The sequence below is a fragment of the Engystomops pustulosus genome, chromosome 7, assembly GCF_040894005.1.
Source record: "Engystomops pustulosus chromosome 7, aEngPut4.maternal, whole genome shotgun sequence".
Taxonomy (NCBI): Eukaryota; Metazoa; Chordata; class Amphibia; order Anura; family Leptodactylidae; genus Engystomops; species Engystomops pustulosus.
The window spans coordinates 60452201-60465987 of record NC_092417.1 but is presented as its reverse complement, the minus strand read 5'-3'; the positions used below and the strand labels follow the sequence as shown (position 1 = coordinate 60465987).

General features: G+C 41.2%; 1 protein-coding gene across 2 annotated transcripts in view; it reads left to right on the top strand.

Moving 5' to 3' along the window:
• Positions 1-12970, top strand: part of TXNDC16 (thioredoxin domain containing 16) — a 48354-nt gene extending 35384 nt beyond the window's left edge. For both annotated transcript variants that reach the window (XM_072116110.1, XM_072116109.1), the window contains exons 16-22: positions 1343-1511; positions 2431-2567; positions 4341-4422; positions 6629-6767; positions 8558-8718; positions 9623-9813; positions 11690-12970. In XM_072116110.1, coding sequence (XP_071972211.1) covers positions 1343-1511; positions 2431-2567; positions 4341-4422; positions 6629-6767; positions 8558-8718; positions 9623-9813; positions 11690-11943 — 1133 coding nt within the window. In that variant the 3' untranslated portion in view covers positions 11944-12970. The remainder of the gene's footprint in view (positions 1-1342; positions 1512-2430; positions 2568-4340; positions 4423-6628; positions 6768-8557; positions 8719-9622; positions 9814-11689) is intronic.
• The last annotated feature ends 817 nt before the right edge of the window (positions 12971-13787 follow it).

Below are 13787 nucleotides of genomic sequence, written 5' to 3'. Positions count from 1 at the left end.
TTTTCTTTAATTTTTTGGTGGTACCACCTACGTAATTGAGATTACATTTATTGCCGCAAATAATATAAACGATGGGATGAGTATCCCAGTTTATGAAGGATCTGAAGTGATAAATTTGTGTGGTCTCAACATGTTTTTTTTATGACATATTTGCAAACATTGTAACGGCTGCTACCACATTTATGGAAGGCCTTAATATTTTAAGCTTTTTCTGTGATATACCATAGCTTAGGGTAAGAGGAGGGGGATTTATGATAGAGTAGCGCTGGCGAATGATAGCACCACCGAGCCTTCGGGCGAGCCGGATACAGCAAGAGGCTCCGGCTTCCAGTATTTATACAGCAAGTTCTACCTGGCGTAGAAATAAGCACATCTGGCGACTTTTTACATATGAAAAGCCCCGCCCACTGCCCCACCCACTCCTGGGCCAGTTGTGCACCCCTTCATGCCCCTCCACGCCGCCCTCCGCCTGGCTTTGAGGTGGTGGAAAGGGTAGAATCATAAGTGCCAGCAATACGTTAGCATTTGCGATTATTTCAGGCTTCTACGCCAGTGTCCGGGTGCAGAAACCCTGTTAAATACCCCCCAGAGTGTTTATCAAGTGTTTATCAAGCTGTTTTTCTACTATTTGGGTGACCCTATGAGGATCTTGTACTTCACCTGTTATTATTTTCTCCTGGCAGGTTTGCTTTAAAACGCCTTTAAAGGGGTTGTTGACTTTCAGCAAATAATGGAATTGGTTTGTGTAAGGAAAAGTTATACAACTTTCCAATATACTTTCTGTATCAATTCCTCACAGTTTTCTAGATCTCTGCTTGCTGTTCTGCTATAGAAAGCTTCTATGTTTACTTCCAGTCGATAGAAATCTGACCATGGTCACACAGGTGCAAGGCTCATTATAACACACAGCCCTGATTACTGTCTGTGATATAACGAGCCGTGCACCTGTGTGACCATGGACAGATGCTATTCACTGGAAGTAAACATAAAAGCTTTCTATAGAAGGACAGCAAGCAGAGATCTAGAAAACAGGAAGTGATACAGAAAGTATATTGGAAAATTGTATAACTTTTCCTTACACAAAACATATCAATTATTTGCTGAAAGTGGAGAACCCCTTTAAGGAATAGAAAAAAAGATCTTCCTATAAAACAGTGCACACCTGTCACGTTGTTTTGTGAGGCATTGCATGCTTGCCTAAATCCTCCAAAATAAGAAGCCGTGTGGCCAGGATGGAAAACATTTGATGGTTCTGAGGTCCCAACTCCTGTCAATGATATCAGATCATTGGGTACTTCTCTCATAGGACTTTGCAATGGTCTCTTTTTATACCTTTTTCTAGAGGTACTGGATGTGTCTTTGGCCACTGTGAACTGCGCTGACTGGACAGATGTCTGCACTAAAGAGACTATCACCAGTTTTCCCTGTGTGAAGATATACCAGGCAGGACAGGAGCCATTTCTGTATAAGGGCATGATGGGCACCCTTGAACTTGCAAGATTTCTCAAATTGTAAGTCCTATCTCCGTATTTCTATGTGCTGATCATCTCCCACATCTAATGGGATATGAATAATATTCCAGAACTAGACATATTGGGGGTCATTTACTAAGAATATTTCCGATTTGCGCCGATTTCCCCTGTATTGCCCCGGGATTTTGGCGCACGCGATCGGATTGTGGCGCATTGGCGCCGGCATGCACGCGACGGAAATCGGGGGGCGTGGCCGAGCGAAAACCCGACGGATTCGGAAAAAACGCTGCATTTAAAAAAAGAAATGTGTCGCTTGGGACGCGCTCACCATCACTCAGCCCGAGCCGGTGAACTCCAGCGCGTTCAGATGCTTTTCAGCGCAGCAGCGCCACCTGGTGGACGTTGGAGGAACTACCTTAATGAATCCCGGCCGGACCCGAATCCAGTGCAGAGAACGCACTGCTGGATCGCGAACGGACCGGGTAAGTAAATCTGCCCCATTATTCTGCATTGTGGTGAAACAATGAAATCTCTAAAGACCATTTCCCTTAGTTTGAAATGGAAATAAATTACACTGTGATATGTGAGTCACAAAAGACATGTCCAAATACAAGTCTTTCTAATCCAATGATATCTGAGCACGATGCGTTATACCGGCAGTCTGCTCCTCTCAGGACCTTACATCCTTATTTTATTATAGTGTGATTCAATGGCAGACTTCCCCCAATTTACTAATATTAAAGGAGAAGAACATTTACAGGCATCTGGAATTCTGTGTAATTATACAAAGGCCGGGTCACTGCTGCCATGTGTCCCCTGTTACATCTAGTACACAATACACTTGTGCAGTGGATTACAATTGGGCTCAGGAAAAATAGTACCATTGGCTGTAGGTACATTAACTTTGATAATTATCTATCTGCTGAACCATGATGTTGCTTTCCGCTTTTTTGTATAGGGTCACACTGGAATGTCCCCAGACGTTGCTTACATTAGAAGAAACAGAAGAGTTTATGAGTGGGAAAATGCACAATGCACTGCTTCCCTACCACAATGTTTCAGTACTAGGAGTATTTACCCCGAGTATGGAAGAAGGTACTGGCATAAGGGAATACATGCAGAACGGATTGTGAGGATTGTGAATTGTCATAGAGGAAAGCGGAGCAGGGTACTACTAACGAAAAGAATGTTATGTCCTAATATATTAAATTATCTCTCGTTCATTTAAATAATCCTCTTATACTACAATTTTACTTGGTGCTAGGGCCAAATGGGGCTACCACTTCCACCAAGCATAATAATCTGCTAGCAGAATGTTGTAGTGACATGCAATGTGATTTCCAACATACTTTTATTATTTTTTCCCATTATTCTGTTTCCAAGTTATTCCCAGTTTAATCCTTATGCTAATGAGGCAGTTGGTCCACTCAGGGCATGTTTTCAGCACTTTATTCCTTATGTTGCTATGATCACAGGGATTCCAAATTTATATAGGCAATAATATGTTTTAATGGATTTTGGAAAACGAAAAAAACGTTTGTATGAAAACAATTCTTAATTTCGGCATGTTCTCACACTAATAAATTTGTCATACTGCAGCGTGCAGATCTGTGTAGGGTTTAACTTTTTGCAGGATGAGATGACGTTTTTATTGCTGCCATGTTACATACTGGCGCTTATTTACTAAGGGTCACGCAGCTGCATTTCCGGGTTTTTTCCTCTGGGACAGGTATTTAGAAGGAGATTGTGTTGCATGCGATTGGATTTTGGCGCATTCGCGTTCATGTGACAGAAATCGGGGTGTGTGCGGGGTGTGCCGTCTGACGGATTCGGACTGAGCACGGGATTTAACTTTAACATTGTGTCGCAAGACATGCACTTACGTATACCAGGAAGATGGTGAACTCCGGCGGACCTAAACGGGGAAGCGACACATGCAGGAAATCGGGCGTACGATCTTAGTGAATCGCGCCAGAGTGCATGATCGTCGGACACTCCGTATTGCCGGGTGAGTAAATGTGCCCCACTGTTTGACTTTTAAACTACTTGTTCAAATTTTTATGAGTTGCAAAATGGAGAAAAAGTGGGAGTTTGGAATTTAACCCTTGGGGGTCTGATCACTTATGCAACAATAGTGCAATATTCGCCAGGTTTGATAGTGATCTCTAAGCGTCTGCCTGTGGCTAATTAGGCTGAATGACAGGCCTGGGAGTCTAGCATATGTCATGCAGTATGCAGCAAACGCCAGCCCTATATGGAAAGGGCTCTATCCATGAGCCCTTTGCATGCACACAGGGGTTAATCACTTCCCTCTTCTTCTAGTGTTGCCCCATGCTTCTCCCAAGACCAATCTCCCGCTTACCTGACACTGAGGGTAGAGGTTCAGGCACTGCTAAGTGCCTCGTGGGCTGAGGGCGTGGCCTGGGTGCAACAGCTGCCTCATTAACATCCGGACTAGAATGGGAATTTCACAGAAATTAAAGATTAGTCAGAAATGCTAAAGCTATTTTGGAAATCATCACATTTCTCTACAACATTCTGCCATCAGATTTTAACACTTGGAGAAGGTGGTAGACTCGTTGTAATGACGGGTGTCTGCTGTATAATATGGATGGGGCTCAACCTGTGAGGTCTCTCGTTAGACCTTTAATGGGATAAGGATGTATATCTATATACCTTAAAAAATACTGATACTGAAAAAGAAATGATTGACTGACCATAAAGCATATTAACATTTTTAGATCTTTTCTCCGGCTTTGACTGCATGATACTTCTCCAGTGATACAAACCTTATTAGAAACCTATTTCATGTTCCCTGCAGAAGGTATTATAATCATTTTTTCATTTCCTGTTTTTATACTGGAACAGCTGAAGATTTCATCAGTGCTGTAAGAAGTCTAAGAGGTTTTGCAGTAGTCGGAATTTACAATGGAGAAGCATCATCTGCCCTGTGAGTCTATGAGAGACCGTAATCTCCTTCCATGTATTTTATAGCATATCTCCTTTTCTCACGCTGCAAACAGTATGCCAGTATATGTCACTTAACATAAAGAGGTTGACCGGATTAGAGCAACGTGCTTCTATACAAAAACAGCACCACACCTGACCAAAGGTTGCATGCAGTATTGCAAGTTGTGGTGATGTTTTACAGAGAATGTTCTTTGAATGTAGATGATCGGTGCAGTATCCTGTTTTATGGACTGACCACAGTGCAGAGGATATTTCACTATGATGCACTGAGCCCATTCCTCTTCACTGTAGACAGTCTGTGAACCCGGATACTTTGGGGTCTGTGTTTCACAAACCCTCCATGAAAGTCTGAAACAGCCCATATAGTGCCCAAATGTTAGTGTCCACAATGTACTTCTACCTTACTTAAACCATGTGATCCTTTTAAGCAGTGTCCAATGAATACTAACATAAAGTTTTCCCCAAATTCATTTATCACTGTCCAAATTGACCTGACAATGACTGGGTTGAGTTTCATGTCAAGGCAATTAAGGCTCCATTTATGTTGTAAACTTTGTGAGGAAACGGGAACATCTGGAAAAATTCCACTTGATAATTGGTAGAATGAAGAGAGATGCAAACTGTATCAAGTTGCACTAAACATTTCATTAAGCTTCCATAAAAAGTTGCACTCTAATGGTTCCATTGCAAACCTGGTACCTCCATGAGGCCCGATAACATCTAGTTACAGGAGTCGGATGTTTTTAGTCTCTTGTTAATGGTGCATGACTGAACAAAACCGAGCATCCATTATAAATATAGTGACTGACGCCAACTAATTGGCAGAACTTCTTTATGAGATGTTCTTTGAAGTTTTGATCATGGGGAAAACTTTATACAAGCCTTTGGTCTTGATACTTAGTTATTACTGAATTTTTTCCCCTGTTTTTTGAGGGAAAACAAATTATAGGTTGTTTCCTCATTTCAAGGAATTTTATTTCCCACTGCCAAGAGTTGGATAGCATTGATGAATGTCGGCAAGGGGTTGAGTAAACATTTATAGCATGACATGCAGCTCAGCCATATGGCTTTCCTGCATCCTCCTGACCCCACATTATAGTATAATTTAGGAGTCTGGTTCCTCTGAATGATACAGTTTCTAAGTTTGAAATCCCTAGGCTACATAAATTGGATAGATCGTATAGACAACGGAAGATCTGGGAATTATGGGTGGATATGAGGATGTAAGATAAAACATTGATATATACGGTAACTAATCATTTTACAATGATTTAATCCAAGTCTTGAAAAATTCCCCAGAAGTCAAAGCAAGTGGCCTCCTAAACCTCCCCTGTTTTAAAAGCCGGCACCCCTCCTTTGACAAGAAGGCACAGCAACCTACACCAATATTCCAGTAGTCATAGAAGGTCTCCCTACTTAGTAACCCATAATCCTACTCCAGCAGTCATTTCTAATGACCTGTCAATGACAGCATAGATTTTCATATAAAAAATTGATAGAGACCATGAAAACAAAGGGTATATTTCATCCAGTGGCTGAAAACTTAATTGTGACATTCGGATTAGGTCCCATTTAGAGACCTTAGCAAAGCCAAGATGTGTGTCTTCAGACTAAGTTGGTACTTTATTATTGGTGGCAGGAGATTTTAGGCAATCTAGGTAGCCATTGTGGTGCCCTTTAAAAGTATCATTAGTATCATTCAAATGGAAACGATACGGGAGGATTTATCTTAGGCTAGCGCTCGTGCGTATGATGAAATCTCCACCCCTCCAGTGCACCCAGATACATCAAGAGTCTTAGGCCTCCTTATGTATCTAATGGGGCGACCCATAGCGTATATATTTCTACGCCTAGTCCTACCGCAGAAGCAAACTGCATGGAGTTGTCAGGGATAATAATCGCAAAGCCTGGTGGTTTGCAATGCATTGCGATTATTTCTTGTCATCTACACCAGTACACCAGTTATCTGGCGTAGAAGCCCTGATAAATGTCCCCCAATGAATGTTATCATTCACTGACAACAAGCAGAGATCTAAACTGAGATTTTGAAACCTGTATTAGAAATTTGTCTTTCCAGTTTAAGACCAAGCAGATTTCTATAATTTGTGAATCCTAAGTGCATATGAGATGTTCTTCTGCTATTATGATCTTGCTCTTCATAAATGTAACCCTGTCTCTCCTTTAAGGGCACAGCAGTACGGTGTTCTTCCTCCAGCCGTCCTGTTTTCCAGGCACTCCTCGCAGAAAATCAATGCCATCTCTATTCACAACACTCCTACAGATGAAATCCTCCCTCTCCTAAGACAGGAACTTCTTGGAGAGTTTGTGAGTGTTCTGGATTTGATTAAATATGTTTCCAATGATTCTAAAATAATGGAAAGAAAGAAAATGGAATGGAAGAAAATTACAACCTACACGTGTGCCAGCCCAACACACACACTATATAACATGGTAGAGAGAGGACCGGCTTCACTCTTTTACCAATATATATAGCCAGCGGAGGCATGTGGTTCTGTTTAGCAATTGTTGGAATATGCTGGATAGAAAAAAGTCAGTATTAGGGAATGTAGGGTGTCTGCTTACATCATTCTTGATGCTCTGAGAACAACTGTTGGTCTCCCTGCTCCTCTTACAAATAATTTAATGAGTAAAAAAGTCGCTCTTCTGAATCACTCTGTGCTGCTCTGTACTTGTTCTTCTTGTTTCAGTCTTGTACATTTATAAGTCTCCAGTTGTAACACATGATAAAGTACTGTGCAGAAGATAATCACTTTCCTCCCAAAATAATATTATATTCTAGGATCCATCACTAATGCCGCAGTGAATTGCATTTATCTCTCTGTACATTAGTCTTGCATAATAAGACATTCAAATATCACAAATGTAAGACTGACTTTAAAATATCGACCGGCTTTCTCCTTTCAGTAATGGATCTTCCAATTAAAGTGATGATATATTCACCTTAGGGAGTCTGTAATTATCCTGCCCTGGCTGTGATGTATAACTGTGTATACAGAGAGGAGATCTACATCTCTGGCACTCTACACATGCACAGCATTGCCAAAGGCTTCATTAGGGGAGGTAATTATGGCATTCTCATTCTCATGGGGAAATGTGCATATTCCTATATCATTAACAGTCACTTCCATTCCGACTGTCACAAGACAAGCAGTAAGTCATGCTGTAATGAGTGTTAATGGTTTTCATACTTTTTGCAAAATGTTCCATTTCTAAACACAACTTTTTGTGAAGTTTGGACACAATCTACAATATATAAATTAGTATTTGAAATAACACAGGCACTGGATTAATTGGGATCCGTATATAATGGGCATTGTGACACTATAAAGAGACTCTGCCCACTATGTATCCAGGATAACGTGGTCATACATGCAGCCCCTGATGTGTTGACATCACATTATTGTCACTGTGATTTTGGGTAGATAAAATCATGCCCCGCTGCTGGAATCGGCTGGTGCCGTCTTTTGACATGAGATCATTATCTTTTAAAAAAAAAAATGTGAGAGCCGATATCTCCCCTATAGTTATATGGTGAGCATGTCCTTGCTATATAGAATTTCTTCCACTACCACTGCAGTCGGCCCAGACAAGATACCTTTATTATTTCTGTTCTTTAAGCAGTTTCTGCAATTCCCATTTTAATCCATATGCTAATGAAGAAGTTGGGGCACACAGTTTGTTCTTTGAACTTGGAGCACTACTATTCCTGCATGGGCCTTTCCTACTCTGTCATATAAGCAGGAAAGAGGGAGATAATTTAGTGAAACTAGTGTTTCAAAAGCTAACGACACACATTGGGTACACAAACAACCTGATTAGCATACGGATTATAGTGTGAGTATCTTGGAAATAGCATAATGGAGAGAAATAATAAAGGCATGTCGGAAACCGCAGTGCATTTCTCTAGAACCTACTTTCAGCCTTAACACCTTCTACAGGTCATCAATGTCCTTTAAAGTGTACCTCACTGTAGTCTGAAAGTCGCCCAACATGGTTTTTATAGCAGTTTGACTCATGATAATTACCATAGTTCATGCTTTGGGTTTGCACTTACAGTATACAAAGTCCAACACTGCTTCTTTATGTTCCTGTAGCCAGAGGTCACTGTGGAGTCACTCCACACCCTCATTAAGCGCCAGAAGCCCCTGCTTATTCTCTTCTCTGATGGGGTCCTCAACCCCCGCAATGGAAAATACATTTCAAGTTTGGTGAGCGGGAAATACCTGGATCAGTATGTGACTTGCTGGCTAAATGTGTAAGTAGCAGATGGGAAAAGTACCTCTGTTTACAATGTATCAGCATCATAAAATCTGTCATATCTCTTTCCGTTATGATCATTATGATAAAATTAGATATGTTTAGCTATTTTATGAAGCATTTGGAGTAACTCTGGATGCTTCCTGTCCCCCTCCGGAGCACCAGTCTCATACACTTGAAAAAGGAGTCCCCAGAGGCCCAGAACGCATTGTGACTTTGAGTTGTTAATAAACTTGTTCCTTGTAACAATCATCATCTATGTCCCTCTGCTGAGTGTGCGCCAAACCAGACCAATCCTAATTCTACTGTAATAAGATCCAGACCAGTGTTGCTACTGAACTCTGATGATCTTCTTTGGAAGGCAGCACCCTTTGGTATCTATACAAGGGTTGTACCTAATCTTTGCAGTACCTCATCCATTGAGCCTTATTCTACTACCCCTCTAATCACTACGTATGATCCACAACATTACTACTCTATAAGCGCTTTGTCTTCCCCTTTAATTTGGCCTTTTCATTTATCTAACTTTCCAAGATTTATGTCATTGGTTCTAGTAATCTTTATTTTTTTAGCTCTGCAGTTTCTTGCAATCCTCTCTGAGCTGGTGGGTAGAGAACAAGCTGCAGTGACTCACCGTATATAGATGATTAGGAAAGGAAGCGCTCGCTCTCATAATTCATATTTGAACGTTTTGTATATTCACTTTTACCACTTATGCAAAGTTTGTTCGATGTATATTAGAACGTTGCAGCACTTGTTATTATGTAATGATTAAAGGGCTATCAAGATACATACCGTACCCCTTATAAGTGGGACCTTTCTTTATAAGTCAGTCATTAGAGCTAAAGTAAATACTCACTTCTGTCATATCTCACACCAGCTCTCTATCCATATCCTAACAGAAAGAACACTCCATCCGGGCTCTCCATTCTGAAGACATACTTCAGTGTCATCCCACCTTTGCCTCAACTCGTCCTGATCACTTTTGATTCTCTGGGACAAGTCTTTGCTCTTCCCGTAGATCAGCAGACCAATGAAGTCAGTGTCTTGTATTGGCTGGAAATGATAAAAGCTGGAGAGGAAGTTCCTGTCTGTGAGTAGCATCTCGTGTTTGACATGAGGGTTTTCAGATAAACCTTCATTGTGTAAACTACAAACCTTCTTCATGTTAAGTTACATACCATCCATACAGGGGGCTGTTCAGTATGTGCTTTCTGTGTGCCCAGTCGCTTATATCCTGTGGACACATTAGTTATGTAGTGTGTAAACCTACACACCAAGGTGTGAACAGAGCCGAACCATTACCCTCTCCATATGAGTAATATACTAGTTACATTTCTACGTAGATTTTTTATTCAGGTCCCTTGTAAAGCTGACACTCATATATCCAGGCACCGTGACTGTGGTAATCTTCTTATATTTGTTCTCCAAGGCCTCCTTCCTGCTAAACTCAACTTTTAAAATTATGCTAATGTGCCAGACAGGCTCTGTGGGGATGTTACTCTGGCGTAACAGGCTGTTACACTGTGCAGGCTCACTCCCCCTCTCACCACATGCTGAAACTTTTCTGCAGTGAGGTTACATAGAGCAGAGGGTAAGTGTTGAGGCAGCTGGGGGTGGGGGAGGCAGTGCAACAGCCTTTGAAGCTATAGCATGGAAGGGCTCTTGTAATGTCCCCATGTCCCCAAGGGCCAATCATAATCAGCTTTCACTGCTCCTAATCTTGTCTTACAAATAATTATGTAAAATCCTAATGATATACAGTACTGTCATGTTAATAAGTACTTAAAGGATATATACCACCAGGATCCAGGATTGTAAACCAAGCACAATTACATATTGGTGTGTGCCCCCTCTGGCTGTTTTTTAAGCCCCTGTTTTTAAAAAAACAGATGCTACAAATTATGCAAATGAGCATTAGGGGCTCTGGGCTTAATTAACATCTATGGACACCAGAGCCTTTAAGGTTCATTTATATAATTTTTAAAAGAAGAGCAGATCCTGCCAGTGGGGGCACACACCAGCATGTTTTCAGCATCCTTGTTATGCTTTCTTAAACTAGACACATAGGGATTGTTTTACTAAGCCTCGTCCGCCAGTTCGGGCTTCCGTATTTACTAAAGTCTCCACCAGAAAACAGTGGAGATTTGGTCTAGACTGACCGGTCAAACCTGCGGAGATCAGGGGACAGTAGCGGTCCACCCATTCAGTTTTAGTAAGAGCAGGCTTGGGTTTAAATGCCAGTCTTAGTAAGTCCCCCCACAATTTTTTGCAGAGCCTTCATTTAACATTGCAATGCCTCAGGGGCTTTGCTTGTACTCTCTGGTTTCCTTTCCTGAAACCTAATTACATCTAATTTTCCATCTAGACGTTACTTTTGTCTACTTCAGATTTGTTAAAACATAGGAAGCGCTGCAGATATTATCCTAAATAATTCATCAGTGTAGAAAGCCATTCATCTGCTGTGCTCCGGGAATTGTTCTATGTTTTCATCTTCACTTTGGATAAATGTGTGATGGATTGTCTAAATGTAGCAAATGGTCCTGCAAGAGGTAAAGGAGCTTTATAACGTATAGCGTTTGTGACTTGGTAATAAAAGAGACCATTAATGTATAACATGTAAGGGTCTAGCCACCAGAGCCCCAACCCAGCAAAACTCATCCTGAGGCTCCATATACACGTCCTGGACGGAACTCGGATGTAGCACACGGCCGGGTGGAGAAGGGAGGCTTTAGCACTTGCAATTAGCTGTATCTGAATAAACACAACTGTGCACTAGAATATTCCATGTCCAGCTACAATCCTAGAGATTATGTAAATATGCTTTAGCAAGTGTCACATCCATTCTTTGTGCTAGTCTGAACATATAAATGGTAGAGTTCCAAAAACTACACCCTGGATAAGTCAGAAGTCTTCCATGTTTACAGTCTTCTGGTGTATACCAATACTTTTTATTCCTACTTTTCCAGACTTTTTGTCCAAAGATGATTGGGGTCCTCCACTTCCACACTACGATTTCCTTGCCATGATGGATGAAGCTGATCCCAATATAGCAGCTCAGAAAATCCGAATACAAATGAAACCAGGCAGAACTAAAAAAGCTAAACTGTCCACCAAAGACATGGAGGAGAATAGGCAAAGGATGGTGACAAGTCTACGTGGAACTATTCCAAAGTTCATAGACATAAAAGAAGAAGAAGTCAGTCAGCATGATGAACTTTAAGAAAATGGTTGCAGAGGTCAAAATCCTCACAATTGTTTGTTAACATTAATAATAATTCCTTTATTTATATAGGGCACACAGATTACGCAGCGCTGCACAGAGTTTGCCAAACCGGTCCCTGTCCCCGACGGGGCTTAGACTCTAATCAGTATGTTTTGGAGTGTGGGAGGAAACCGGAGGACCCAGAGGAAACCCACACAAACATGAGAACAAACAAACTCTGCAGATGTTGACCCTGGGACATTTTACATTGATCATTATTATTTTGAGGGATTATTCTTTGGATATGTTATCAATATTTTTGGCCTGGAAAAACCCTTTGAACTTGGATCCTTGTGCATGATGGCAGTCCCAAAAACCTCTATTTTAATATTGGAATCATCGAATTACACCCCTGACCACACTGTAAAACCTTTTTCCCTAGACAGACTTGGGGAGCTTCATTATGCCTTTTCTGACAGAGAAGGTAAATGAATCTCCCAGCCAGTTTCCCTGTTTCCCCGACGTGCACACCCTGCAGAGACTATAGCAAAAAACTCTACCAGTTTACACATGCTTTCTAAGTTGGAACTGGTCGAGCCTCTTAGTGGATACAGGCGCTGGACCACCAGCAGGAAGGGAATTACTCACACTTCGCCTTAATAATAATAATAATAATAAAGCTTTATTTATATAGTTCATCATATTCCGCAGCCCTGTACAGATCATGGGGTCAAATAAAACTGGACAATTTTTTGTAAGGTGAGTTTTCATTACATTGAGGTTAAACCGCATAAATCACATCAAAATGTTGTACATTTCCCAAAATAGTATCAATAAAAACATTCGCCTATCCGGCAAAAATGACACCTTACCCAGCTCCATTTACCATGATATTAGAAAATTTTGTTTGTTAGAATATGGCAATACAGATAATTTTTTAAAATGTTTTTTAAAGGTATTAAAATGTAATAAAACATTTGTATCTTGATGATCTTACTAATGCAAAAAATAAAGCGGATGAGTCATTTGGCCCTCACAGTAAAAGCAACAAAAACAAAGCCCCTGAGAAATGGTGCAAATATGTTTTTTCATCAGTTTCACCCATTTTTTTTTTTACAGCTTCCCAGTATATTGCATTAAATATTAAATGGGGCCACAGATGAATAGAAGCACAACTTGTCCCACAGGAACCAGTCCACATGCAGCTATGTGCTATACTATATGATAGTATGATAGTATTTTATTTATCCACTGGGTAGAAATTATTTTCTACATGGTGTCCCGTCACCTGTTACACTCAGTTAGATCCCATGCACACGAACGTATGGGGGACGTAAATGCAGCAGTAAATTTGCAGCCATATTTATGTCCCCCATACGTTGTCTATGCATAGTTGTCTATGGGCTGGGTACGGTGAGCACAACGTATTCTAAACATACCGTGCCGTGGCCACAAAAAAGATGGAGTGCACTCTATCTCTGGCCATAAGAACGGCCGTGCGCCACTATTTTCTCTGGAGAGGGGAGAGCAGCAGTCGCTTCTCCTCCTCTCCAGCGCGCCCAACGTGTGCCCGGATGGCCATTGCCGGGCAGGCACACGTTAGTGTGCATGGACCCTTAGAGATAGGCTTAACATTACAGTTACAAACATACACTACCAGAGGCACATGTTGCTTAGTTGCAGGACATGCAGCTATGAAGAGCGGTACTCACCAAATCTTTATGCTAAAATACTTTATTGGAAGACACTACACACAGGGAGGTGCATACCGTGGCAACGGGCTGTTTCGTGCTCGAAAATGCTCTCTCAAGCTTCTGAGCTTGTTCTAGGACATTGTAGTACAGCACAATACAGGTTAACCT